This window comes from Antechinus flavipes, chromosome 1 (genome assembly GCF_016432865.1).
Source record: "Antechinus flavipes isolate AdamAnt ecotype Samford, QLD, Australia chromosome 1, AdamAnt_v2, whole genome shotgun sequence".
In the NCBI taxonomy this organism is placed as follows: Eukaryota; Metazoa; Chordata; class Mammalia; order Dasyuromorphia; family Dasyuridae; genus Antechinus; species Antechinus flavipes.
The window spans coordinates 682,689,931-682,715,039 of NC_067398.1; the positions used below are offsets into that span (position 1 = coordinate 682,689,931).

Sequence of the window (25,109 nt, forward strand, 5' to 3'; positions counted from 1 at the left end):
TCACCAGGTTGGCTGTAGAGAGTGATGCATTTCTGCCACCCCAAAATACACACATACACACACACACACCTTCTACCAAGTCATTATGAGACTGAAATTAGTATTATGCATTAGTGAAGGAAGTACCCTCAGTGATGAAATTATGCACTCATGAAATACAAAATAACTAGAAAATGAAGGTCATTTGGAAAGTTAAGCAAAGCAAACAAAAAGTTGATCGGCTTTTGATGACAACATTCAGTCCTTTAATAATCTGTTAACAAGTGATTGTTAGTTTAAAAAAAATCATACTATTTTAAGGATGCTTCCCTAAGTTTGTTCCTCCTTCTGACTTCATTAAGATAATAAATAAGTTTAGGTACTGTGTATAAAAATACATATTAATAACAAATATCTGTATGATATTTTATAACTTGCAAAGTTCTTTTGAGATACATTATACAGATACAGAAATAAAAAATAAAAAAAACTATTTGGTACCTATTGATCCCTGAGATCCCCACGAGTGCCTAACATCAGTGAATGTCCTCCTCCTCTGCCAAGGACCACACATCACCAGATCACAAAGGTGCTAGCAAGGTAGAGGGCTTGCCCATCTAACCTCCCTTCCAATCCTCTTTCTCTTTTCTTTCTCCCATCAGGATGCTAATCCCCACAAAACCACTACTTCACTTTGACTCTTGGCCCACTTCCCTTTCCCAGCATTTATAGATTTACTCCCACTTCACTCCCATTCCCACAGAAAGGATATGAGCACCACTGACAACTTGGAGTGTTGTGTCACCAAAGTGTCACCAATTACAACCCTTCTAATAAGAAGGATCAACACCCAACCTTACTGTCTGCTCTGCCACTGCCATATTTCAGCCCTCTGGGCTTCATCATCCCCTGCTGCTATGTATCTGAACAACTGCATCTTGCTATCCCCCCTTCTATTAACCCCCACCAGCCTCTGCATCTGCCCTGAATTGAACCCCCACATATGCACTGTCTCCCCAAAAAAGAATGCTAGCTTCTTGAGAGCAGGAAGGACTCTCTAACTTCCTTTTCTATCCCCAGCCCTCAGCATAATGCTTGGAACAAAGGAAGTGTTCAATAAACGTTTTTCATTCATTCATTCATTTTGTTTGATGTTTTGTCTTTCCATTCTGTCTCCCTTCCCTCTCCACCCCAGGAGTCCAGGGGTCCATTTTATCTCCTAAACTCTCTTGTAGTAGATATACATTCCTCTCTTTTCCTCTCCACCATTACTCTAGTACAAGCCCTCATTAATACCCAAATATGCCAAAGCCATTCTACTGAACAAGCTAGGATAACTTTTCTATATTGGATCTAGAAGCCATAACAGCCTATGGCAGTCCTGGAATAGTGGAATCCACACCTGAGTTGTTGTTTGCTGCTGCTGCTGTTGCTGCTGCTGCTGCCTGAGAAGTTGAAAGTGAGCAGGAGTGATAGTTTTGCTGGAAAGCTGAACTCCTGTGGCTGTCCCTATAAAGAAAAGAGAAGTACTTAAATCCAGGGGAAAAAAGAAAAAAGAAATCCTCAAATCTAAAATTTGAGGGATGATTAAATTAGTGAATCTATAAATAAAACTTCAGCTTATGATACGCTTCTAGAAAAAATGATTCAAGTTTGGAAAAACTGAGATTTTTTGAAAAGATAGTCATGTACTAAAAAAAATAAAGAAAAATAATTTCCAGATAAATTGCTTTACATACAGCAATGAAACCCATTTTGTTGCTCTTCCACTTTTAAATTTAGTATCCGACTTCTATATTCTGTGGTAGAAAGTAAATGATCTGCACGACTAATAAGTAACAGTGGTCATCGTGCATGTTAAAAATTAATGCTGCACATCTATATAGCATTTTCTATTTTTCAAAGCCATTTTAGATCTACTCTACAAATACAAGAGTAAAAAATCCAGTCGTTACCTTGTGTTACCTGAGTCACTAATGACCTTGTCTGAGCCTGCACAGGGGTCAGGTTAGTCATGCCCACCGTGGACGCTGGGATAGGAGTGACTGCTCGCACCCCCTGTGTAGACGCAACAGAGAGGAGCTCGGCAGAAGCAGCAGGTGTGGCAGCGGGCCGAGGCTGGCTATGAACCACTGGAGCAGGAGTGCCACCTCCTGAAGCCTTTTTTAAAAAGAATGCAAAATGTCAACTTTTCTTCAAAGCGGCACAGATACAAACTAAACATTCTTTTGAAAAAGTCAGTATCTCTCAGTTATAGGTTATATGCTAAAAGAGACATGGGAACTATCTGCCACTGATGGCTGCTGCCTGAATGGTAAGCAGACTCTGTTTACACCAGACTGAATAGTGATCAAGAAATTCAATGAGAAGCTATAGTAAGTGACTTCCTCCACTCACAACCCCTCAAAAAATTGGTCTGCAAGAAACATGTAGCCTGCAAGGCTGCTACAAGAACATAGAGTTGCCCTAAACAAGTCATAGTCAGAAAAAGTCAGAAAGCCCCAGGGTGGGGACCTTGGGAGTCCCAGGGAGGAAGCAGCAGAAAACAATACAGAGAACAGCATGGTGCTGCCGCCATGCACCCAAGATTCAGACATCCCTAACATTATTCTAAGATGCCAAACAGGGTCCTAAAGAGCCAGTGCTCTGTCCGTCAAAGAGCCCAACAAATCATTCTCTGGGAAGTGGAGTCAGAACAAGACCGCATAAATGCAGGGCAAGACCATGCAGGAACAGAGCTTGGTTCTAGCACAAATCCTTGATTCAGAAACTAAAGCTAGAGATGAGTCAAAATAAAGCTAGAGAAAACATCTGCCAATTACTGGCGATTAAACTGCAAATCTAGAAATCCAGGAAAAAGAGAGATTAACTTCACAGGAACAAGAAGAGATTTAAAGAAAAATGGATTTTCCACAAGAACTACATAAGTAATTAGAAGAAATAATAGCAAGAGATTTTTCAAAAATTAAATTTTAAAGTGGAAGGATAATAGGTAGTTTAAAAGAGAAAGTGGGAAAAGAAAGAAGAGGAATCTCTGAAAATGAAAATAAACCAAACAGACAGTAACACTGTTTAAAAAAAAACAGTTCTGAAAGACTTCAAAACTCTTATCAAGGCAGTGACCAGTCACACCTCCAGAGGACCTAGATAGCGCTTCACTCACTTTCTGATGGAAAGGTCAAAGACAGTAGGTGGCAAGACATATTTTTGGATTAGGCTTCTGTGAATTCATTTTGCTTAATTTTGCTTAGCTCTTTACAAATAGAATTTTATTTAAGCCTCCTGAGAATCCTAGGAGGTAGGATTATTTCCCATTTTACAAATGGAGAAACTGAGGCAAACAATTAAGTGACTCATCTAGGATCACACAGCTAGTCAGATATGAACTGTGGTCTGACTACAGACCCAGTTTTCTATACACTGAACCACCTGATCTATCTCATAAAAGCAAAAAGCAATAATTTTAAAAGAAGACACACTCTCTATGCAAAGGAGGATATACTGATATCAAGGAAAGGATGTGCAGAGACAAGCTAAGTCTCCCAGAAAAATACGCATCCAACACTTGAACATCCCAATACATGAAGTAATACAAGAAAATGGCTCAGAACTTCTGATCACAGGAAATAAAATGTCTATTGAAAGAATCCAGAGAGCATCTCCAGAAGAAGAGAAGAAAACCCTAGATTGCAAATTCCAAGACATACAGTGGTTAAATTTAATTAATTAATCAATTTAATTAATTAATTAAATTAATTTTAATGACAAACAACAAATTCTGCAAGTGACCAGGAGAAAGACCTTCAAATGAAAAAGAAAAGAAAATTACCCAAGATGATTCTGCACGCATCAAAAACCTTAAGAAGGAACAGAATAATGTGTTCCAAAAAGCAAAGAAGTTCAAGATACAACCTATGGTGACATACCTTGCAAACCTGAGCCTAATCATCAATGAAAAAAGATGGATATTCAATTTCAAAAGAGAAATTTGAAGCATTCCTACAAAGAAAACCAGATTTTAACAGATGATTTGTTTTGTAAACACTACAGATAACAAAAATACAAGAAAGCTATATACGATTGTAATAAATTACCCCTTCTTCCTCAAAACGGGAGGACAATAGAGAAAGGCAATCTGCAACCCCTCAAACAAGTAAGTCAGTTCACTATGGCGATCCTTGGTCTCTCATCTGTAAAATGGGTCAACAAGCACTCACAAGATTGTTGGAATCAAAACACTTTGTGAGTCTTGAAGATATTTGGGATGTGGTTGTTGCTATTATCTTAAACATCCATTAAAGTTTTCCTTCAGTGCTTCACTGTGATGCAGAGGCAACCCAGGATCTTCGAAGGCTGTCAGAAAGTTCAAGTTCTGCCAGATAATGAAGGTAGAAAGGCTTCCAATGAAGGCCAGCCCATGAGCCATTATGTTTGGGACATGGATTCAAAGCAGGAAGAGACTTCAAGATCATCTAGATCACACCCCTAATTTTGGACCAGGTTAAAGTTAATTCCATCACCTTGAAGTTGACCAACTCATGATGATGGTTTTTAACCAAAGAATCTCAAGAAATCATGCAATGAAAAAGATTTCTATCTGCAAAGGTAGAATATGCACCCATACTGATGAAATCATACATGCATGAAGATCTAAAATATTAGAATACTTAACAAAATGATGATAATAGCTAATATTTACAAAGTGCTTTGCAAAAACCATTTAATTTGATCAGGCAGCCATCTCAGTTACAAGATTAGTTTTGTTCTGTGGAAATGGTTTTGACTAATTATACCCCACTCAATAGGATTCCAAGAAAATGGGACCTGGGATCTGCTACCCAGAGTATGAGCCAGAAAGAGGATAAGCCATTACTTACTGCCAGTGGTCCAGGTATAGCTGGCGAGGCAAGCCGCTTATTGATGGGCTGGAATGTAGCTGCTGGGATGCCAGCAACTGTGTTCACAATGACATTTCCATTCACAGTAGCTGAAAGCAAACCAAAGCCAGGGAAAATGGGATATGTAAAAAGTTTTTGCTGGTTTCTTTAAGAAGGTTTTATTATAAAAATTCTTACCTGTCTGGATGCTTGTTCCTGTGACTGCAGGTTTGATTGTTCCAGCCTGTTGAAAAGACAGTTTTAAATCATAACGTGATTTAAATACGGCTAAAATAATATTCAACATTGTGCATGAGGCATTTTATTTTTCTATGCATGCATTTCCATCAGAGTGGAGTGATAGATTAGGGAATTGGAAAACTGGAGCTGAAGCTTCACCTCTGCCCAGGTGGCTAGCTTTGTGAGCATGAGCAAGTCATGTGTCCTTTCTGCTTGCTTTTGTTTGGTTCACAGACAGAGCAACTGTAAGCAAGGCACAAACAAGAGTGACCTTATCATAAGCAGACGACTAGTGAACACCTAGACAAAATGAGGAAAGCAATAAGTAATGCAGGGTAAAGATCAACTTTGATCCAGCATGGAGACATGAGAAAGCAGGAAGGAAAGACTTTGCTTATCTGGCACCTTATATATAGGAGCTCTTTCTCTGCCTAAAGTAGATGTGTTAATAAATTCTTGACTTGTCTTGTGGTTCTTGAATTGTGAGACAGGCAATGAGGGTTTCTACTTACTAAATGCCAGCAGAGCTTCCTTTTCAGGCACTAAATGACCTATGACTAGATGGTCATTGAGGACCTTTTCAATTATAAATCAGTGATTCTGGAATTAATGGTAATTTCACCCTTCAAAAAGAAGGGAGAATTATTAAAGAGAACTGTCCTTCTGGCACTGTTTCTGGGATGGGGATGATGGTAGCTTTGTGGGGTAGTGACTACTCCAACATTCAATTTGTAAATATAAGAAAATGGATAACTGGACATGCCCCTTAAATTTTGGGAGTGCAGTCTTCAAAGTGCCAAATGAATTTATTGTTATTGTTCAGTCACTTTGAAGTCATACTGACCCTAGCCGAGATTAAAATTCCAGAAAAAAAGCCAGAAAAGAGGGGAAGCCCAACTTGAATTTTACAAGAACATAAGATGGAAGCAAAGGGACGTAGGTCACAGAATGACAACAAACCCTAGTGTAATCAAGGAACAGGACCAGCAGCCCCAAGGCTCAAACTGGGTCAAAGCTACCTAAGAAAGTTAAGGACAACAGAAGCTCTTTTTTCCAAGCTATAATGGAGAAGAAAAATTATCACAGAAGGCAGAAGACAAGGAAGAGAAAGAGAAGAGGAAGAGAAGAGGGAAGAAGAGAACAGACAGCAGAGAGAAGGTTGGACTCGCCTTTGGCTTCTGCTATTTTTGCCAAAGAGAATAATCTTTCAACTGGAGAGGAAATAAAAAAGTATATGTGTGTGCGTCTGTATACATATATATATGCACACTATATACATAAAATATGTGCATATGGATATGTGGGTACATATTACACACATAGATACGCAGAGAAAATACAAAAGAAATATAAAGCAGTCAGAAGGGAAGGGAAAGCACTGATGACTTGGGGTGTCAGGGCATGGAAAGGAAAGGGATTAACAGAGTCAGACCTGTATCTTAGGAAAATCCCTTTGGCAGTCACATTAAGTTATGAGGTCCTAAACTAGCTGGTGGCCATGTGAGTGAAGAAACTGGGTATGAGTGAGAAATGGAAGTTGTAGAAATAGAAATGATACGATGTAATAAGTGATTGGTTATGTGGGCTGAAAGTGAAGAATAGCAAATCCCTCAGCTGTAAAGCCAGATAACTAGAAGGATGCTGGCCTCTAAACAATAAAAGAGAAGTTCAGGAGAGGAGTGAGTTTACAGCAAAGATAATGAATTCTATTTTGGAGATTTTGAGTCTGAGGTGCCCAGAGAATATCCAATTCAGAATTTCAGATAGGAAGTTCCTAATATGTCAGGTAACATAGGAGGAAGAGGGCCACCAAAATATTCAAAACAATCTTGTGCTCTAGGAGAGGCCCAAGATTCAGAATTCGGCAGACTGTAGTCATGCTACTCTCATCTTAACCAGACCATATATGCAGTATTATGTTTGCTTCTGGGGGCAACATTTTAAGAAGGGTAACAATAAGGTGGTGAACAATAAGAACAGTGACCAGGTGGGTGAATATCATCATCAGCTCACTAGTATTTTCTCCAGCTTCCATGACTTTTCCCTGATTGCCCCTATACCTGGAATGCTTGTTATCTGGCTCCTGGCTCCCCTAGCTTCCAGCTCCAGAGCTAGAAGAGTGCCCTTTTTCCTTCCCAGACCTCCTAATACCTTCCCTCTGAGATTATCTCCTACTTACAAGGAATAGCTCCAGGTTGTATCTAGTATTTACATGCCATATTTTTCCTTAAGGACAGACAGTGTTTTTCCCTTTCTCTAACTTTCCACAGCAAGCATAGCATCTGGAACATAGGAAGTATTAAATAAAGGTTGACTGATAACTGATGACATTAGCCATCTAATATGTTCTAGATGCTAGGTTCTCAGGATACAGAGACAAAGGTGAAGACAATTCCTGTCCACAAGGAGCTTTCATTCTAGCTGAAGGAGACAATATGTACATGTGTACATTTATACGCAAGAGGCGCAAGGTTTGGTTGCTTGTGGAAGTCACAAGGAAACTAGCAGGGGCCAGGAGCCTCAGACAAGAAGGACTGGCTGTGAGCCTTGAAAATAAGTCAGGATTCCGAAAGTTGGAGGTGAGGAGGGAGGCTTCTCCAGGCCCAGGGACAGCCAGAACAAAGGCACAAAGTATAAGATGTCCTGCCATGGATGAGGAACAGCAAGAAGACTGCTTGTTGACTGGAGCGGATCACACATGGGAAACGGCTGAAAAGGTGTGTTGGTTCTGAAGGGTCTGCTCTGCCAAACAGAGAAGTTCATATTTGATCCCAGAGATGATGGGAGGCCATGGAGTTTGCTGAGTGAGAGAGTGCTGTGGCCGGGTCAGTTTCAGGAATTCGGCATGGCAGCTGTGTGCAGGGTGGACTGGAGAGGGGAGAATCCTGAGGCAAGGAAATCAGTTAGGCGACCACCACACTGGACCAGTTGAGAGCCAGAGGTAGGATCATGGGAGTGGAGAAAAGGATGCAAGAGATATTGTGAGATGCAATGACAAGACACAGCAACTGACTGGCTGCAGGGGATAGGAAAGGGGAACTGAGAAGGACAACAGGCTCATGAACCTGGAGGGTCCAGGAGGAAGGCAGTGCTCTCAACAATTAGAAATTGATAGAAGGCTGAATCTGAGGGTGAAGAGAAAAGAGCTGTTTTGGACATGCTAACTTTGCCCAGTCTATGGCAGAGGACTCAAACTCATGGTCTGTGGGTCTCAGGCAGCTCACATCACTCCCAAAATGTAATTGGGAAATATTTAACGAAATAAAGAAAAATACAAAAGAACACAGATAAGATGAATGTGTGATTTTCCAAGTCTATGCATTGCCCACAGAGACTCTCATCTAGGCTACTGGTCCTTCCTCTGCTTGATGTTCAGCTAGACGGGCCAGCCAGGAGATATGGATGAGCCACTGCAAGCAAGGGAGGACAGGCTGGAGGAGTCATGGATGCTCAGCAAGGAGAGGAGAAGACTTAGCAAGGGTATGTCACTGCCTTCATGTATTTAAGGGGAATTAGGCTTGCTCTGTTGTGTCTCAGAGGGGAGTAGGAAAAAAATTCCTTCCTCAGAAGGAATGGGCAGAAATGGCAAAGATGCTTTCTGAGGTCTGATATTAGGGGAAAACTTGCAAACAATCAGAGACCCCCAAAGGATCCTGGGCTCTTTCTCTTTCCAAAGGCAGTGGATTTGTCTTTACAAGTAAAACTTGTTTCACTGCTTCACAACTAAGTTGTAGCTAGAATTCTTGCTTAGGAATAGTCTGTGCTACAAGTGTGAGTTAAATATGAAAGGATAATATCTTTTTAAAAAAAAATAATGAAATTAAGGGGTGAGGGAGGAATGTACTGGGAGAAAGGAAAAAGGAGATGTGGAATAGTGCAAATTAACTTCCAGAAGAAAAAAGAGGCAAGAAAAAGATTTTACCGTGGAGAGGAAGAGGGGGAGGAAAGCATGAGTAAATGAATTTTAGTCTCATCAGAATTGGCTCAAATAGGAAATAACATACATACTCAATAAGAGTGCAGAAATCTATCTTACCTTGCAGGAAAATAAGAGAGGAATGGAATATGGGAAGGGGAAGAGGGTGATAAAAGAGAGGGCATACTGCGGGAGGGAATAGTCAGGGCAAAAAACTTTTGAGGAGGGACAGGATAAGAGGAAATAGAGAATAAATGGGGGAAATACAATTAGCAATAGTAATTGTAAAAAAAAAAATCTGAAGCAAGTTTCTCTGATAATATTATTATTTTCCGGAAATGATTAGCAAGATGCTCTTAGGGAAAAAAACCTGAAAAGTCCTCCACAAACAAAGTGAAATATACTGTATACAAAGTAATAGCAATGTTCTAGGATGACCAGCTTTGAATGACTTTGCTTTTCTCAGCAGTACAATGATTCACGACTACTCTGAAAGACTTATGATGAAAAATCCTATCTTTGCCCAAAGAAGGAACTGATTTTGTCTGAAAACAGATTGAAGCATTCTCTATTATTCTCCCTATATCTATTTTTAACTTAATTTTTCTGGGGGGGGTTATTTTCATTAAGTGGGAGAGCCATATTTTCTGTCACAACCTGACTTATAAAAATGTTTTGCATAGCTTCACATGTAGTTTCTTAATTGTGGATGGAAATAAGGGAGAGAACCTAGAACTCAAAAATCTTAAAAACAAATGTGAAAAAAATTGTTTCAATGTTAACTGGGAGAAAATATTAAATAAATAAAAATTTTAAAAAGTGAAAAAAAAGGAATGGTCTGTGTTAAATGACAGTGAAGCCCCCTTTGGGCCACTAGACTTAGGAAATCTGTGATTCTTTGAGACAGAGATTTTATTTGGATTGTAATTAGTAATTGTCTACATAAATATAACCTTAAACGTTAAAGTTCACTCATCTTTATTTTCAGTTATTTGTATAATGTCACTCCAATAGCTAACTTAGACCTGGTGAATTCAATTGAAACCTAATACAAACCGTTTATGGTTCTCACATAGTTTCCTCCTCCCTTCCTTCCCTCCTAACCCCTCTTTCCCCTCTGTTTCTTTCTCTCTCCCTTTGTCACCCCTCTCCATATCCCCTTTCTTCTCCCTCCCTCCCTCCTTTCCTCCTTTTCTTTCTCTGGAAGGAGGTGCTATTATATACTCTCTCTCTCTGTCTCTGTCTTTCTCTCTGTGTCTCTATCTCTTTCTCTCTAAGTGGAAATTACTGAGTTTGGTCATATGATTATTTCAAGGGATCTGCACAATATCTCTTTAATAGAATCCTCCATATACATACCACAGAAGATCACAAATAACCAAATAAAGGAGGAGACTCATACAAAGGACTATCCTTCAGCTATACATTTAAAAGAACTATAGTTTCTTTCTTTAAGTTCTTACCAAGACTGTAGAGCTGGCTACAGTAGTTGCTGTAGGCTGCACTAATGCTGCGGGCTGCTGGAATACCTGTGGCTGGGGCTGGGGTTGGGTTTGGGTTTGGGTTTGGGATTGGGATTGGGGTTGAGACTGAGGCTGAGACTGGGGCTGGGGCTGGGGTTGGGGTTGGGACTGAGACTGGGGTTGAGGTTGGGATTGGGGCTGGGGTTGGGGCTGAGGCTGCTGTTGTTGCTGTCCAACTGCTTGCTGGGTTTGTTGCTGGGTGCTCTGCTGCTGCTGTGGTTGAAGCTGTATCCCTGTTTGCTGCTGAGCTCTCTGCTGTTCAGCCAAAGCCTAGAAATAAGAGTGGGAAATACTCATTTCCTATATAGTATTTGTGCCCATCTTATGAGTATATATTATATCATATTGGGATACCCCGGCACAAAAATCAATCTTTTCATCTACCAAAAAAAAAAAAAAAAAGAAAAAGAAAAAGAAAAAACAACAAAGCACTACAGTTGAAGTTTAGTGATGGTTCCCAGGGGGACTGGAAGCATTATAAAGTGTTCTACTATGGAGGTATCCCACACAAGGAGCTCTTCATCATTCTAACATATGGATTATTACTGTGAATAATCAAGAGGCATATTAATGGCTACTTCACCTTTTTCTCCTTAGCAATACGTTCGGCACGTAGGGAAGCAACCTGAATCGGAGGCAGGGGCTTGTCATAAGTGATTCCACTAGAAAAGAAACAAGAGATTGAGAAAAAATTTTCAGAGAAAAAAACTGCTCCCTATAACTGAGAACTGTTATGAATTCTGGGTCCCTACCTTTCAGCAAATACTGATGCATGTTTGGGATTCTTCTGGAAAGGATTCATTCCAAGCCTAAAAATCAAGCAAATATTATTATTGTGATGGCTACTGCTACTGTTGTTGTTGCTGTTATTAACAACCACTGTTCTTCAGGATAAACATGTCTAGTTCATTCAACTGATCATCATATGACATGACATCTCCTCATCTGTCTGGTTAGTTTCTTCTAGATTTATTCTAGCTTGTCACAATCTTTCCTAAAGCATAGTGACCACAACTAAAAAGTCTTTTGGCAACTACATCATATTGCTGATTCATACTAAATAAAACCCCAGGGATTTTTCAAATGAACTGCCCTTAAGTGCAGTTCTATAATCGATACTTGTGCCATTTATTTTTTGAACTTATAGGCAAAACTTTACATTTATCCCCACTACACTTCATCTTGTTTGATTTTTGAGATTCATTTGGACCCAAATGCTGTCATCCAAGATATGCTTTCCAACACTATCATCTGCAGATGAAAAAAGAATACTCTATATATCTTCATCTAACCTTGGGGCTCTTAACCTGGGGTCCCCAGAGTCCTTTAGGGATCTATAGTGAGATTTCAATGGATCTATGAACTCAGATGGGAAAAACATATTATTAATTTTTCACTAACCACTAATTGAAATTCAAATTTCTTCTAATTATGAATTTTTTTTGAAAAATCATTCCAGAAGGAGTTTATAGGCTTCACCAGATTGCCAAAGGAACCCCTGATACAAAAAGATTACAATTGTCTGATCTAAGATTTTGATAAAAATGCTGACTAGAACAGAACTAAGGGCAGAGACCTTCAGCACTCTATGAAAGCTTTTCCTCCCATGGACACAGATACATTAATCATCTTGTCTAGGGACAGATTCAATCAATAACATAATATTCCTAATGGGAAGATTTGAAAGTTCTTGGGCCTGCAGACACCCCCATCTGCCCACTCAGCTTGTAAACACTGTTTATTAAATCAAAAGAGAATAATCATAAATAACTTACAAGGGCTTACTCAGGGGACTTCTCTTTCCTGCAATCACTTTTGCCATTTCAAAATGACTGGTATAAAGTTGGGTACGAGTGGAACCTTCATCTTGGGCATAGACCTGGTTAGTGCGAAGAGGACGACTATTCTTGGTCTATAAAGAAACGCGAGGGAAAGATATGATGAACAACAACCCCCCCATATATTCTGTCTCAATTGTCCTATAGTCCCTGTCCCTTATTCGTGATCCAATGCAGCAAGGCCCTTAAAACCCCAAACAAAGCTCACAGATTCTCCTCAGAAGACTAGAACACCCATCATCAAATCTTCAAGGGTCAACAGAGCCTTTCAGTAGGGGTGACCACACCCTGCAGCTGAAATCGGAAAGCACCCCCAAAAAAGGACAGTCATCGCTTACGTCAAAGACAGGATCCAACTGTTATCTAGAGTATCTACACAAGACATGGCAATCATGACTATAAGACACAAATGTTACCTTCAGATTCTAGGAACAGAGAAAATCATTACCGCTAGCAGAGTTCGGCATCAATCCATTGCCCACACACCATTTCCTCTCACTAGCTCTTAGCATTTATACTCGAGGAACATACTTTCCCTGAACATGGGGAGCTTATAATACATGTCCCCAGTCTCTTTCTTCTAATCCATCTGCTTTAAAGATATCTTACCCCTACTTAAATACCTCCATCGACTCTCCTCAGCTCACAAAACAAACTTCTTAAACCCTGCCATCAAGGAGCTGAACATTCTGACTCCCACATGTCTTTCCATCCCTACCTCACGTGCATTTTTGCTCAAACCAGACTGGTCTACTTACCATGCTGTTAGTATCCCCTGTGCATTTTTGCTTAATGTATTTTCTTCCCCTTCTTCCCAAGTCATAGCCATCGAAAATGCTTCTACCCCTTCTTTCTACATAATCTCTACTTATTCTTTAGCATCAGAAGAAATCCCACATCATCTAAGAAATCTTATCAAATGATCCCCATCCACATTCCTCTCCTAAAGTCTTTTAGCTTCAATGACTATTCTGCCTATTTGGCACATGGACAAACAGACAGATATATAACCATGAATTATCTCTTTGTGTATGTCTACAAGTCAGAATTCCGTCTTATTTAGCTTCACAGTTCCCTCAGTCCTCAGGCTATGATCTTGTCTTAAGTGTGTGTGTGTGTGTGTGTGTGTGTGTGTGTGTATGTATATATATATATATCAATCACCATATATATATATATATATCACAAAAAGTGAATCACAATAAATACCCAAAAAGTATTTATTGACAGACACACATATACACAAATACATAAAATTCACCTGGAAAGACTGTACAGAATATTGGTGAAAGGAGTACATAGAGAATAATGGAGCATGTATGTCCCTATTAGGCAAATATAACTCCTGTATCAATGGTCTAGATATAATACAGGAATTTTTTTAATATAATACCTTATCAGTACAAGTATGACTCCACCATTAACCCAAATAGTTATTTTTAAAACAAATAATGCCTACCTTATAGATGTTTTTGGCCTTCTTTTTAGGGTTCACTTCAAACACAAGCTGTCAAATAGTGAAAATCAATTATTATCAAAAAGCACTAGATTTCATATGTGCCTTATTTATAAAAGGGAGTTTGTTTTATCAAATGCATAAAAAGACATAAAAACAATTTATAGACTAGAGAATATCTTTCATAATCTCCTCTACTCCACAGCCAACTGTGCAAAATGTTATATGGCTATTTCCCTCAATATAATATCCATTTAAGCTTTGCAAAACATTTTACAAATATTATCTCCTTTGAACTTGCAATAACCCTGTGAAACATTTATTTAAATCCTCAATTCATAGATGAGAAAACAAACTGAGGCTGAAAAAGATGAAGTGACTGGCTCAAGATCACATAATTAAGTCACTAGGGTAGGATTTGCACTCATGTCTACCTGACTCTACTTGCAGCATCTGTGCAGCCACTGATAACACAATGCCCCTCCAAGACAACAACACCAAAGCAAAACCAGGGCCCCAAGCCTATTATCAATTCTTGTTGCTCTTAAAACCTAGGAGAGGAAAAAGGGTTATTTATATAAATATTTCTGTAAGAATTGAGTCAACAGAACACAATTGACTGAACAGATAAAAGCAACAATGAAAAGAACACCCCAGAAAGAACTACAAGAGGTTCTCTGTAGCATCCAGAGCTGCAGGGCATTTCCTCCTTCAGGACAGGAGAGACCTTAACAATCAGCCCAGTGACTTATTTCACATTAGCTCATGCTGGGCCATGGATGGGACCATTTCATTCACATTATGTATACAAGCGGTCTTATCTCTGCATTACAGATGAGGGCATCCATGTGCAAGGCCACAAAGCTCATCAGGGTCAGAAGCAGAACTCGGAAACTTATCGCCTGCGTCCCTAGTCTAGGGCCCTTTTCTCTGGCACGAAATGTTGTCCCCATAAAACAGGAAAATGCTGTGAGACACACCAAGATTTGTGAGCATCTCAAAAATTAACTTACCTTCCCTTCTTCCCTTGGAATGATGACATTTTCATAGCGGTTTCGACACTGTTTGGGAGAGCGATAAACTCGACTACAGGAGTTGACAAAATCACTTACAAGATCCCAATTTGGGGTGTGTGCTGGTGACACAATAGTAAGATTTAAAGGAAGTTCGAGCAGCTGTTTTACAGCCTAAAAAAAGAAAAACAAAATCATACTTATACATAGCATTTCAAATTCAAGTAAACATCACAAATGACAAGATTAGAAAATCTTCCCAAATTTTAAAAGAAAAGCAGAAAGTCTACTGTTATCTAGAGAATCCATAAATAGTTTCCCACCTGCAACAATGCCCAGTCTTCACTAATGAGCCACTCGGGGCTGTCCTGCCCAGACTCTGCTGTTGGTGAAGATTTGGTAAACTGGGTCTGCTGTTTCAACAGAATATTCTTCTTCTGCTCTTTGCTCTCTCGGCGCGTCTTAGACACCCCTGGAGTCACCCGGTCAAAGAGGGATCGAGGAGGAATGACAGTCTCCCCATACCGCTGCTTCTTCTTCCGACCAGCAGCTAAGGAGACAGTAGAGAGAGGCATTTGTAAAGGCAAGCACAAGGAAAAGAGAATGCTAAAAGCTTAAGGAGAAATCAAAGGGCCAGCTTCGGGAGAATAACATGTAGGCACTATAAAGGTTGGTTCCACCATTACTCCAGATAGCTGCTGCTTTCCAACATCTTACAGACATTGGACTCTCACTCTTATCCATATTAATTTTGACCAAAGCAACAATGAAAAGGAGCCTTGCCGATCATTAAAATCCCGCCGAGCTGAAACTGTTATTTGTGTCCATTGACAATGAATAAGATTAGGTCTAAATGTACAAATAAGCACCCTGATATTCTAGCTTATGTCTGCAAACATAGGCTGCCCACTGGACTGTGGCACCCCAGCTTAGCCCCTCAGGCCGGCCTCACTGTATTTGTGTAGCTATGGCTCAAAGGCAGCCTCTGTAAGGCAACAAGTCAATCTCACCTGCCCTGGATGCCAGACTATGCCAGAGCCCTAAAAAGTTGCAAGGTACCCAGAGCTCCTCCCAGTATTTCAGAGTAAAGAAAGGTAGGAAAGAAATCTGGCTGTCAATGGTAAGGTAAATTGTCAATGGTAAGGTCAATTAGTTACCAGAGGGCTCTGCTTTGGGTTGTTTGTGCTCCTTCCTCACATACACAGGTGGCAGCTGAGACTCCTGGAGGGGAGTAGCTTCATACATTAAACACATGACAGGATCGATGTAAATATCATTGTCATCCTGAGGCGGAGTGGGAGGGGTCCAAAGCTGCAAAACAGCAAAGTAACGCTTGTGACACAGTTGCTCAGGGCAAACACAGGAGCACACTTCTCTGATATACAAAAAGAAATTCTGTTTAACTTACTGGCATTATCTCAGTTTGTCCATCTGGACTTTCATAAACATATTCCTGTGTTAAAGAGACAATTCCGAGAGTCAGATGGTTATGGGCAATATGTGGTCCACTGCTAATGGAGAAATCACCATGACAACTGGGTAGTTTTGCAATTCCTAAATCACAGTCCATTCTAGGCAAGTTTTCTCTCTACAGCTAAATCTAAGAATGTACAAAGGAGAGTCAAAGCTATAACTACTGACAGAAAGCCAGGGCTTGGGAACCTCTCGAGTTAAGTGCGCCTTTTAAGATAAAACAAAAAGCACTTCTTGCTCAGCTTTTATTCTATCTTGTAGGATATTCAGAGCACATTCTAAGCCAATAATGCATTTTAGCAAGTTCCTTTATAAAAAGGTTATAAGTAGGTGCTTTTTTTTTAAGGCTCAGGACAACAAAATGATGCTCGTGACTTTTTTGTTACACTTTGCTCTAAAAGTCCCTTCAATAAGTGACAAGTGAATGCAGTTTATATGGGAAAGTATTCAAGGGATTCACAGAAAGACAAACCGACAAAAGCAAGAAAGTAGAGAAAATGGGTTCTATCCCTGTCTGATGTCCTGCACAATGCATACTGGATAAATAACCCTAGCTTACAGTTAACATATTCTTTTTAGATGTCTTCAACTCTGAAAATTTTCAAGCACAGATTTTATCATCCTATAATGTAAGCTATCATACATTGCATTTATGCAAGGATATGTACCTTACTATAGGCATCTTCCCTCGTGTAAGTCAATAACTCCTCTTCCTCCTCTAGAAACATGCTTTCTGCTTTTTCCTTCAATTCTCTCATATGATGTAGTTCCCAAATTTTCTTCACATTCTTCAATTTCCTCTATTTCAAAATTGAACAACAAAGAAGCTTTACATTTTTAGATTTTTAAAATATTCATTAGTAGAACTTGATCATGTCATTTGAGTTCCAACAGTCAAGGGAATAAAAGGAGAAGACCCCCCAGAACACAGTGAGATAAAACCTAGACACTTTAGGAAAGCAAATTTCAAAATTTTTTTTAAAATAATAGATATGATCTCATGACCTATGACTTGGAAGGAAGAGACAGTTCAAGAGGGATGGGACTGAATGAATTCTGACATTGATCACAAATGAATCTGAAGAAAAGGGCAGGAAAGTATCCAAAGAGACCAATGTCTCATGAACACATGAACTCATGTACACATGAAAGGAAGCTCCCTGGGCAGTTTAGAATTAAAAACAATGTATACACAGGAGTTGGAACGAGAAAGACCTACAAAAGGCTTTTCTAGAATTACAGCAACATTGCTCTTGGGAAAACTAAAACTCAGAATGAGCTGAGACAAGATAAGGGCATTCTTATATTTTAAAACAAGTAGAATAGGGAAGGAGTAGCTCACTCCCTCATGTGGATAGAGTGCAATTAAAGTGCAAAAAAATAAAAATAATGAAGAAACAGTTAAACTTCTTAACTACCTTTTTCTTATAACTTCTTTATTAAATCAGAGAAGTCTTTACACTGGAAAGTGTAAAACACACATGGATGGTTAAAATAAAGTAAAGCCCAAGATGGATGAAAATGTTGTAAGAAAACCCTCAGCTCTATGCATTAAATAAGTTTAAATCTTGGACCAGATAAATGAAATACCAGGATGGGAAAAGAATTTGCAAATAAAATTACTGTAGTGAAGGAATTGTGGAGATAAGAACAAGAAGGATATGGAGACAAAGTCTAATTTTCAGAAAGAAAAGGGAGATTGTGCCAACTACAAATCAATTATCTTTACCACCAACCTATGGCAACATTTTAGAAAAGATTATCAAAAAGATGTTTTATGAGATCTTAGAATGAGAAATGATGAGAACAAGAAACCAGCATAGGTTCATTAAAAATAAGCCATTCCAAGCTAAGATTTTCTTTTTTTATATAAGGAATTTCTATCCCTAGTAAAATCATAATAATAATAGTAATAATAATAACATAGATGATTCAAGAAAATGGCAATAGTAGTGAAATACATCACTATAGAGTGTGAATATTTAGTGCCAGCCCAATACTTACCAAAATCTCATGACTAGAATTACAGAGGCAGCCAGGTGGGTCATTGAACATATAGTCAGGAAGACCTACATTTAAGTCCAGTCTCAGTTAATAAACTGTGTGACCCTGGACAAGACATTTAATCGGTTTGTTCAGGTTGTTGGGAGGCTCAAATGAGATGATATTTGTAAAGTGCTTAGCATGGTGCCTGCTGCTTAGTCGACACTATATAAATCCTTCTCTTCCCTGTCTTATAACTCTAGAACAGGCTCATTATCACAGGCCAGATAGTTGTCTCTAACTTCTTAGGCAAAATATCAATCCATAAAAACTTAAGAACAAACATTTTTAACAAAAGTCATCATACCAAGCACTAACAATCTCTAACCCATACAGAATAAAAAAATTTCAAAACACAGACCTAACAGAGAAGATCCAAATCCCATGAGAACAAGATGAGATTCAAATCATCACTGTGGTTCTGCCTGCTACTCAAATTGGACTGAGAATTTTTTTTTGAATGAATCTATAGAGGATGAACTTGAATCCTGTCACTTTTATTGCATCAAGAGATATTTTATTCCCTCATGCAATAGTCTGCAGAATATTAATTGTTTAAAAAAACAACTAAGGGGCATAGTGAACAGTCTTGGACCCATTTCTATCTAAACTCCATTAGAACAGATGAGAACAAGATGATAATGATGATGAGGATGATGGTGGTTGATATCTATGGATTACTTTAGTGTTTACAAAATAGATTATATTATCTCACTTGATTGTCACAATGCTGTGTAAGATAAGCACTTCAAACATTAGTGTCTTCATGTTCCAGATGAGGGGAATGAAGCTCAGAGTTTAAAATTACTTGGCCTTATCCATAAAGCCAGTAAGGGCCAGAAGTCAGATTTGAACATAGTCTCTAGCCTCCAAGACCAGCATTCTTCCCATTGTATCTTGAGATCAATGTAAAGTTCAGAATTTCATTTCAAAAATAAACCAAACTAATTGTATAAGTACCAGATAAAAACTGAATGGCTTAAAGGCAGTTTGTCTGAAGAAGACTTAAGGTTTTAGTTGACCATAGACCTGATATGAGTCAAATGTATGATAAGCTCAACCCTAAAAAGCTGATCATCAGCTTTGTGTGAGAACAGTATCCAGACCATGGTGTGAGGGGATACTTCTGCTCTGCACTGCTCAGGCCCCAAAGGCCAATACATTCCAGTCTTAGCAACACAGATTGATACATGTCCAAAGGGACCCCCCCAAAAACATTAGACATGCTTTGCCTAAAGAAGAGATTTCTGGATGGCACAAGGGTAGACTTCCAGTGTTTGAAGACAGATTGCTCTGGAGGACAGAACTAGGATCAATGAGTGGAAGATATGGAAAAACTTTTTAACACTGAGGAGTGTCCAGTAATGGAAGGGCTGCCTTTTAAGATGGTGACTTCCAATGGTTGAAATGCTAGAGAAACATCTCCCATAGATAATGTAGAGGAAATTCCTGTTTCCACTGTTACACTAGACTTCTAAGATTCTTTTTAACTCTAGAGTAATCTATATACCCTGAAAAGGCTATCAGGGAAACTGAGGGTTTTCTCCATCTCCCAACCTAACTTGAAATCAAACAGGTAAGCCCTAAAAGCAACCAGCAAGTACCACAAAAAGTTTGAATTCCAACAGCACAGAGTACAAAACACTCGTGAAAAACCCAAGTAACTAACAAAGCAAAAAGGAAATGAGTAGAAAAAGAAAAATAAAGCAAGTAGAGGAAAATGTAGGATTCTGTTACTTTAATATAACTTTCTAATTATCAACTAAACACAACATTTAGTGAAACTCCTTTATAGGTGGGGTTGTGGATAGAACACTGGGTCCAGAGTCAGGAAACCTGGATTCAAACCTAGCCTCAGACACTATCTTTATTAGTCTCAGCAAGTCATTTAACTAGTGCCTGCCTCAATTTTCTCATATGTAATGTGGAGATCACAATAATACCTATCTGTCATGGTTTTTGAAAGGATCAAATGAAATAATATTTGTAAAAAGTGCTTAGTACAGGGTCTGAAAGAAAGCAGGTGCTTTAATATTCATCCTTTAATGTTCCCTCCATTTCCCTCATAGGATTTAGAGCTAGAGAGTACCTTACCAGTTTTCTAGCCCAGAACCCTAATTTTACAGATAAAGAAACTGAGTTACACAAGTCATAGTAGCAAAGCCAAGATTCAGACCCAGGTTCCCAACTCTGAATTCAGTGTTCTTTCCACTATTCCATGAGAATTTATTTTAGCCAGAACAGGCCTCAGAAAACATCTAGTCCAATTTCATTTACAGATAGATAGGGAGGTGTTATGGGCCAGAACTTGAAACAAGGTGCTAAGTCAGTAGAATTGATCTAATTTAGCATTGTGCTTAACAGTTCTTCACAGTTCAGTACATGTACTTAGTACTTACTATAGTTCCACAAGATTCACACCTTTAAGAGAGCATATATAAGCTAGGAGCCTCAACCAGGATTCAACTGGGCAGAACTAAGGAAGATCAGAGAAATGGTAGCTGTCCTCCTGCCTCCCCCACAGAAACCAAGACACATTCAGGAGGACCTCAAGAAGCTGGCGGAAGCAGAGAAGACAAAAGACTGGCGGCAGAAACTCAAGCTCTTGGAACCAAGGAGAGAAATAGGCCTCTAAGAAAGCTAACTGGACCCCAAGAAAGGGACAATACTTGAAAAGAGACAATAAAGGATTTGGACTTTAATCCCTGGCTGCACTTATGATTACTGAACTGAAACTAAGACTGCCTCCAGAGACCCCAAGGAAACCCCAAAGAGAGAAGAATATTACAGGGAGGTTGACAAACATTTCTAAACACTTAGTTTGTGCCAAGCGCCAGCCCCAAGTCAAGCAACTTATTTAGATGACCCCGGGGTATGCTTCAGGAGTCTGATTTTCCCTCAGGTGTTCTTTCCATGGGCCATGTCATACTTCTGCACAGTCAATAGAAATAGCAAACAACATGAATGCAATTATAAAAAATGTTCATGTCTCTCAGGGAATCTGTTTCATTTCTGTCTAATGTTGAGATACTCCGCTAACTGGGGCAATAAGTAGTCATGGAGAATATAAGTAATAAATAGTAACATGGCAGAGTAGGTACAGAGCTGGCCTTGAGTCAAGAAGAGAAGAGTTCAGGCATTGTCTCTGACACCAGCCATATGGCCACAGGCGAGTCATTTTACTTTTAACTGCCCCAAGACAATGTTCTGATACCACTAGTCACAGATACAATTCTCATCTCCATTGCTAGAGGGACTTTTCCATACCTGGAGATGTTTAAATGGATGAAAGCCACATATCCAAATCAGAAAAGGAAAAAAAAACCTGATGAAGTTTCCATAAAGTCCTTTATATTTCTTAGTTGTAACATTTTATCTTGTAATAATTTAATTCTACAAATATGAAGCCCAACTCAAAAGAGTAAGTCAATGCCCACAACTAACTTATTGGTTATTTTGTGGTAACAAAAGCACATAAAAGCAGGAGAGGAAGCCAATAAATGTATAACTCAAGTGCCCATTGGGATCCTTATACAACTCAGACAATCAAAATAAAATCATAACAATGGCTTACCTCTATTATTTTTTGTCCACTCTCATCACCAGAAACATGGAAGAGCTCCAGATAATTCAATGCATATTTCTCTATAGGAGTAAGCTATTTGAAAAATATTTTAAAGTTCAGTTACTACCAAGTCTTTTTTTAAAAATAAAATTTGAACCAAATTTATTGTGGTTTCTGAAGAACACAATCTATTCTAATTAAGATACAAGACTGAAAGAGGTTTATCTAGTCTATTTCTCTGCCTTCAGACAAGGCTCTATACTTCAATTCTGATCAACTGATAAGTATTTAATTCAAATAATGCATCAGGAGTAATCTTTTTTTGATGCCTCTAGCAAAATACAGTAATTCTGAATATAACAATCAACTGTCACCTTACTGTTATAAGCATTAACAATTTATAAGAGAAAATATATACTTGGTCAACAACTGCAAATAATTCCTCTCTCTGTGAAGGCTCTTCATCGCATTTTAAGTCATCCAGGTCTGAGATGAAAGCTGTTGGGAAAGATTCCATTTCAGCTGTTCTTATTTCCTCTGTGTGTCTGACTGGATCTTCTTCATCCTCTTGTTCGATGCTGTTCAAAGCCTTTTAAAATAAAAGTTTTGGGAAACAAAAAATTTAAACCAAGTTTTCAAAATCTTTTAGCCTGGTTTCAGACTTAACTACCACTTGGCTAGAGAAACAGAAGGCTCTGGTTTCAATAAATGACAAGTTCAGTAAGCATCTCTAAAATGATTTCTACAATATAACTTTATCATTTGTTGAACCGACAGCAGAGTAACTTTTAAAATAATATAACAAAAAATATAATTTACAATAACTTATTTCTGACATTCTGATCTTTGACAGTCAATTAATATTCATTATATTGAAGTTTTGTTACAAACAACCAAAAAAAAAAAAAAAGACTTTCAGAGAGAAACCCAAACATACATATCAAAATGTAGTTACATCAAAAATCTTCTCTAAAATATACTAATGCTTCTATCAAGCTGAAAATATTTTAGTTTTCCTAAATAATTAAACATTGAGAAGTTAAAAATAGCCCTAAAAATAGGAATGCCTTAAAAACTTGATATTCACTAAGAATAAAAATATTTAATTTTGTGATTTAAAAAAGTTTGCTTGGGCCAGGAGATCATTATATACTTCAACAACAATACTATATGATAATCAATTCTGATGGACCTGGCCATCTTCAGCAATGAGATGAACCAAATCAGTTCCAATGGAGCAGTAATGAACTGAACCAGCTACACCCAGCGAAAGAACTCTGAGAGATGACTAAGAACCATTACATTGAATTCCCAATCCCTATATTTTCTCCTGCCTGTATTTTGGATTTCCTTCACAAGCTAATTGTACAATATTTCAGAGTTTGATTCTTTTTGTACAGCAAAATAACAGTTTGGTCATGTATACTTATTGTGTATCTAATTTACTACTGGTCATCCTGCCATCTAAGGGAGGCAGTAGGGGGAAGGAGGGGAAAAATTGGAACAAAAGGTTCAGCAATTGTCAATGCTGTAAAATTACCCATACATATAACTTGGTTTTTGGTTTTTTGTTTTTTTTTTTTTTTGGTTTTTTTTTTAATATATATTTTATTTTATTTTATAATAACTTTATACTGACAGAATCCATGACAGGGTAATTTTTTTACATTATCCCTTGCACTCGCTTCTGTCCCGATTTTTCCTCTCCCTCCCTCCACCCCCTCCCCTAAATGGCAAGCAGTCCTATATATGTTAGATATGTTGTACATACATATAACTTGTAAATAAAAAGCTATTTTTAAAAAAAGTTTGCTTTCTGGAGGGAAAATAAATTTGGCTCACCAATCTAAATAAAAATCATGATAAATTTGGGGATATTAAGTATGAAATTAAAAGCCAAAGCAAACTTTCCATTTTTATCTTATTCCATTGATTCACTTCTCCCATTTTACCTTAGTTCACATTCTATTTACTAGACTATTCGCTATGATTTCTTACCTCTATAAAAGGTTTTGCAACCTTGGGGGCAATTGTTTCAGCTACAGAAGATTCCTGAGAGAGAAGAACAAATTCCTCAGCTTTCACTCTGAAGCCAGTATCATCCACAGGAGAATGGACCTCAAAAAGTTCCTGGATAGTTTGCTGGGAGGGAAAAAAAATAATATGGTTAACTGTCAACATAATTCTTCTATTGGCACTCATATGCATTTGATATTTTACTGGCCTTCATTTAAGAACATCTAAATTTCCAAAGAGAAAACATTTAATATTAAGGAAATGTTGTTTTCAAAACATATGTCCTTGAGAGGGACTGCAGGACAGGTTTGAGAGATCCTAGAATCCAACACACCCTTTTTATAGATGAGGCTCAGGAAGGGAAAGTGACCTGGAGTCACACAGCTATCATGTATGAGTGGCATTTCCAGGACCAGGCTTTCACATCAGACCTTCTTTCACTATACTAGTATCATAACTATATCATAAATGTTTCTTCCTGGCTATGGGAAACTTCATTAAGGCACATTCCCCAGTGACCACCTAATTTTTTTTCTATATTTTTTGATGATATCTTTTAAACAGGAGGTTCTTTTTGGTACTTAGCTGGCAGCTAAATGCTGCAGTCTGACTATATCCACCTTGCCCCTTCCATTTATCTCTAGCATAATGCTAATTTTTACTCTTCAGAGACTTTGGTGATCGATGACTATAAGACATATTGGTAATGGAAAGAAGGGAGAAATTCTGTGTAATTTAAGGAACTTTAAAATTTCCTGAAGATAATTCTGGCCTATACTTCTGTTTAATCAGAAGCCCAACTCACTGTGTCTGGTGTGGGGGGTAGAGGGGTGTACATACAAATATTATATCTATACACACATATACAAATACACATATGTAATATATATGTATATATGTATGTTAGATTGGATATGGATCATTTTGATTTATGTAGGAGGGAATCCTTGTGAGAAAAGAGCCTTTTAGGCAGTATTTTATTCTACTGATCAAATGATTTCTTAAAATGCTCATGAAAATTCCATCTAGGCGGGAAATCAGGAATATAGGTCAATAGTTGCTGACGTTCCTTCATTGCCTTTTTCTATATTTAAAAAGTCCAAGATTTTTTTCACATCTTTGGTTTTCCCCTTCCTCAAAGAGCCTGAGAATTGATCCCTCAATATTGTC

At 38.3% G+C, this 25,109-nt stretch overlaps 1 protein-coding gene across 2 annotated transcripts in view; it reads right to left on the bottom strand.

Annotated features, from left to right (window-relative positions):
- The window catches only part of LOC127545356 (E1A-binding protein p400-like), a 135,537-nt gene that overhangs the window by 7,004 nt on the left and 103,424 nt on the right, over positions 1 to 25,109 (bottom strand). For both annotated transcript variants that reach the window (XM_051972580.1, XM_051972579.1), the window contains exons 33-49: positions 23,922 to 24,065; positions 22,342 to 22,512; positions 21,933 to 22,016; positions 16,984 to 17,115; positions 16,251 to 16,295; positions 16,000 to 16,153; positions 15,166 to 15,392; positions 14,843 to 15,016; positions 13,833 to 13,880; positions 12,311 to 12,447; positions 11,288 to 11,344; positions 11,119 to 11,197; positions 10,476 to 10,805; positions 5,055 to 5,100; positions 4,857 to 4,966; positions 1,935 to 2,139; positions 1,382 to 1,488 (exon numbers count right to left, since the gene is read on the bottom strand). In XM_051972580.1, the coding sequence (XP_051828540.1) occupies positions 1,382 to 1,488; positions 1,935 to 2,139; positions 4,857 to 4,966; positions 5,055 to 5,100; positions 10,476 to 10,805; positions 11,119 to 11,197; positions 11,288 to 11,344; positions 12,311 to 12,447; positions 13,833 to 13,880; positions 14,843 to 15,016; positions 15,166 to 15,392; positions 16,000 to 16,153; positions 16,251 to 16,295; positions 16,984 to 17,115; positions 21,933 to 22,016; positions 22,342 to 22,512; positions 23,922 to 24,065 (2,250 nt within the window). The remainder of the gene's footprint in view (positions 1 to 1,381; positions 1,489 to 1,934; positions 2,140 to 4,856; positions 4,967 to 5,054; positions 5,101 to 10,475; positions 10,806 to 11,118; positions 11,198 to 11,287; positions 11,345 to 12,310; positions 12,448 to 13,832; positions 13,881 to 14,842; positions 15,017 to 15,165; positions 15,393 to 15,999; positions 16,154 to 16,250; positions 16,296 to 16,983; positions 17,116 to 21,932; positions 22,017 to 22,341; positions 22,513 to 23,921; positions 24,066 to 25,109) is intronic.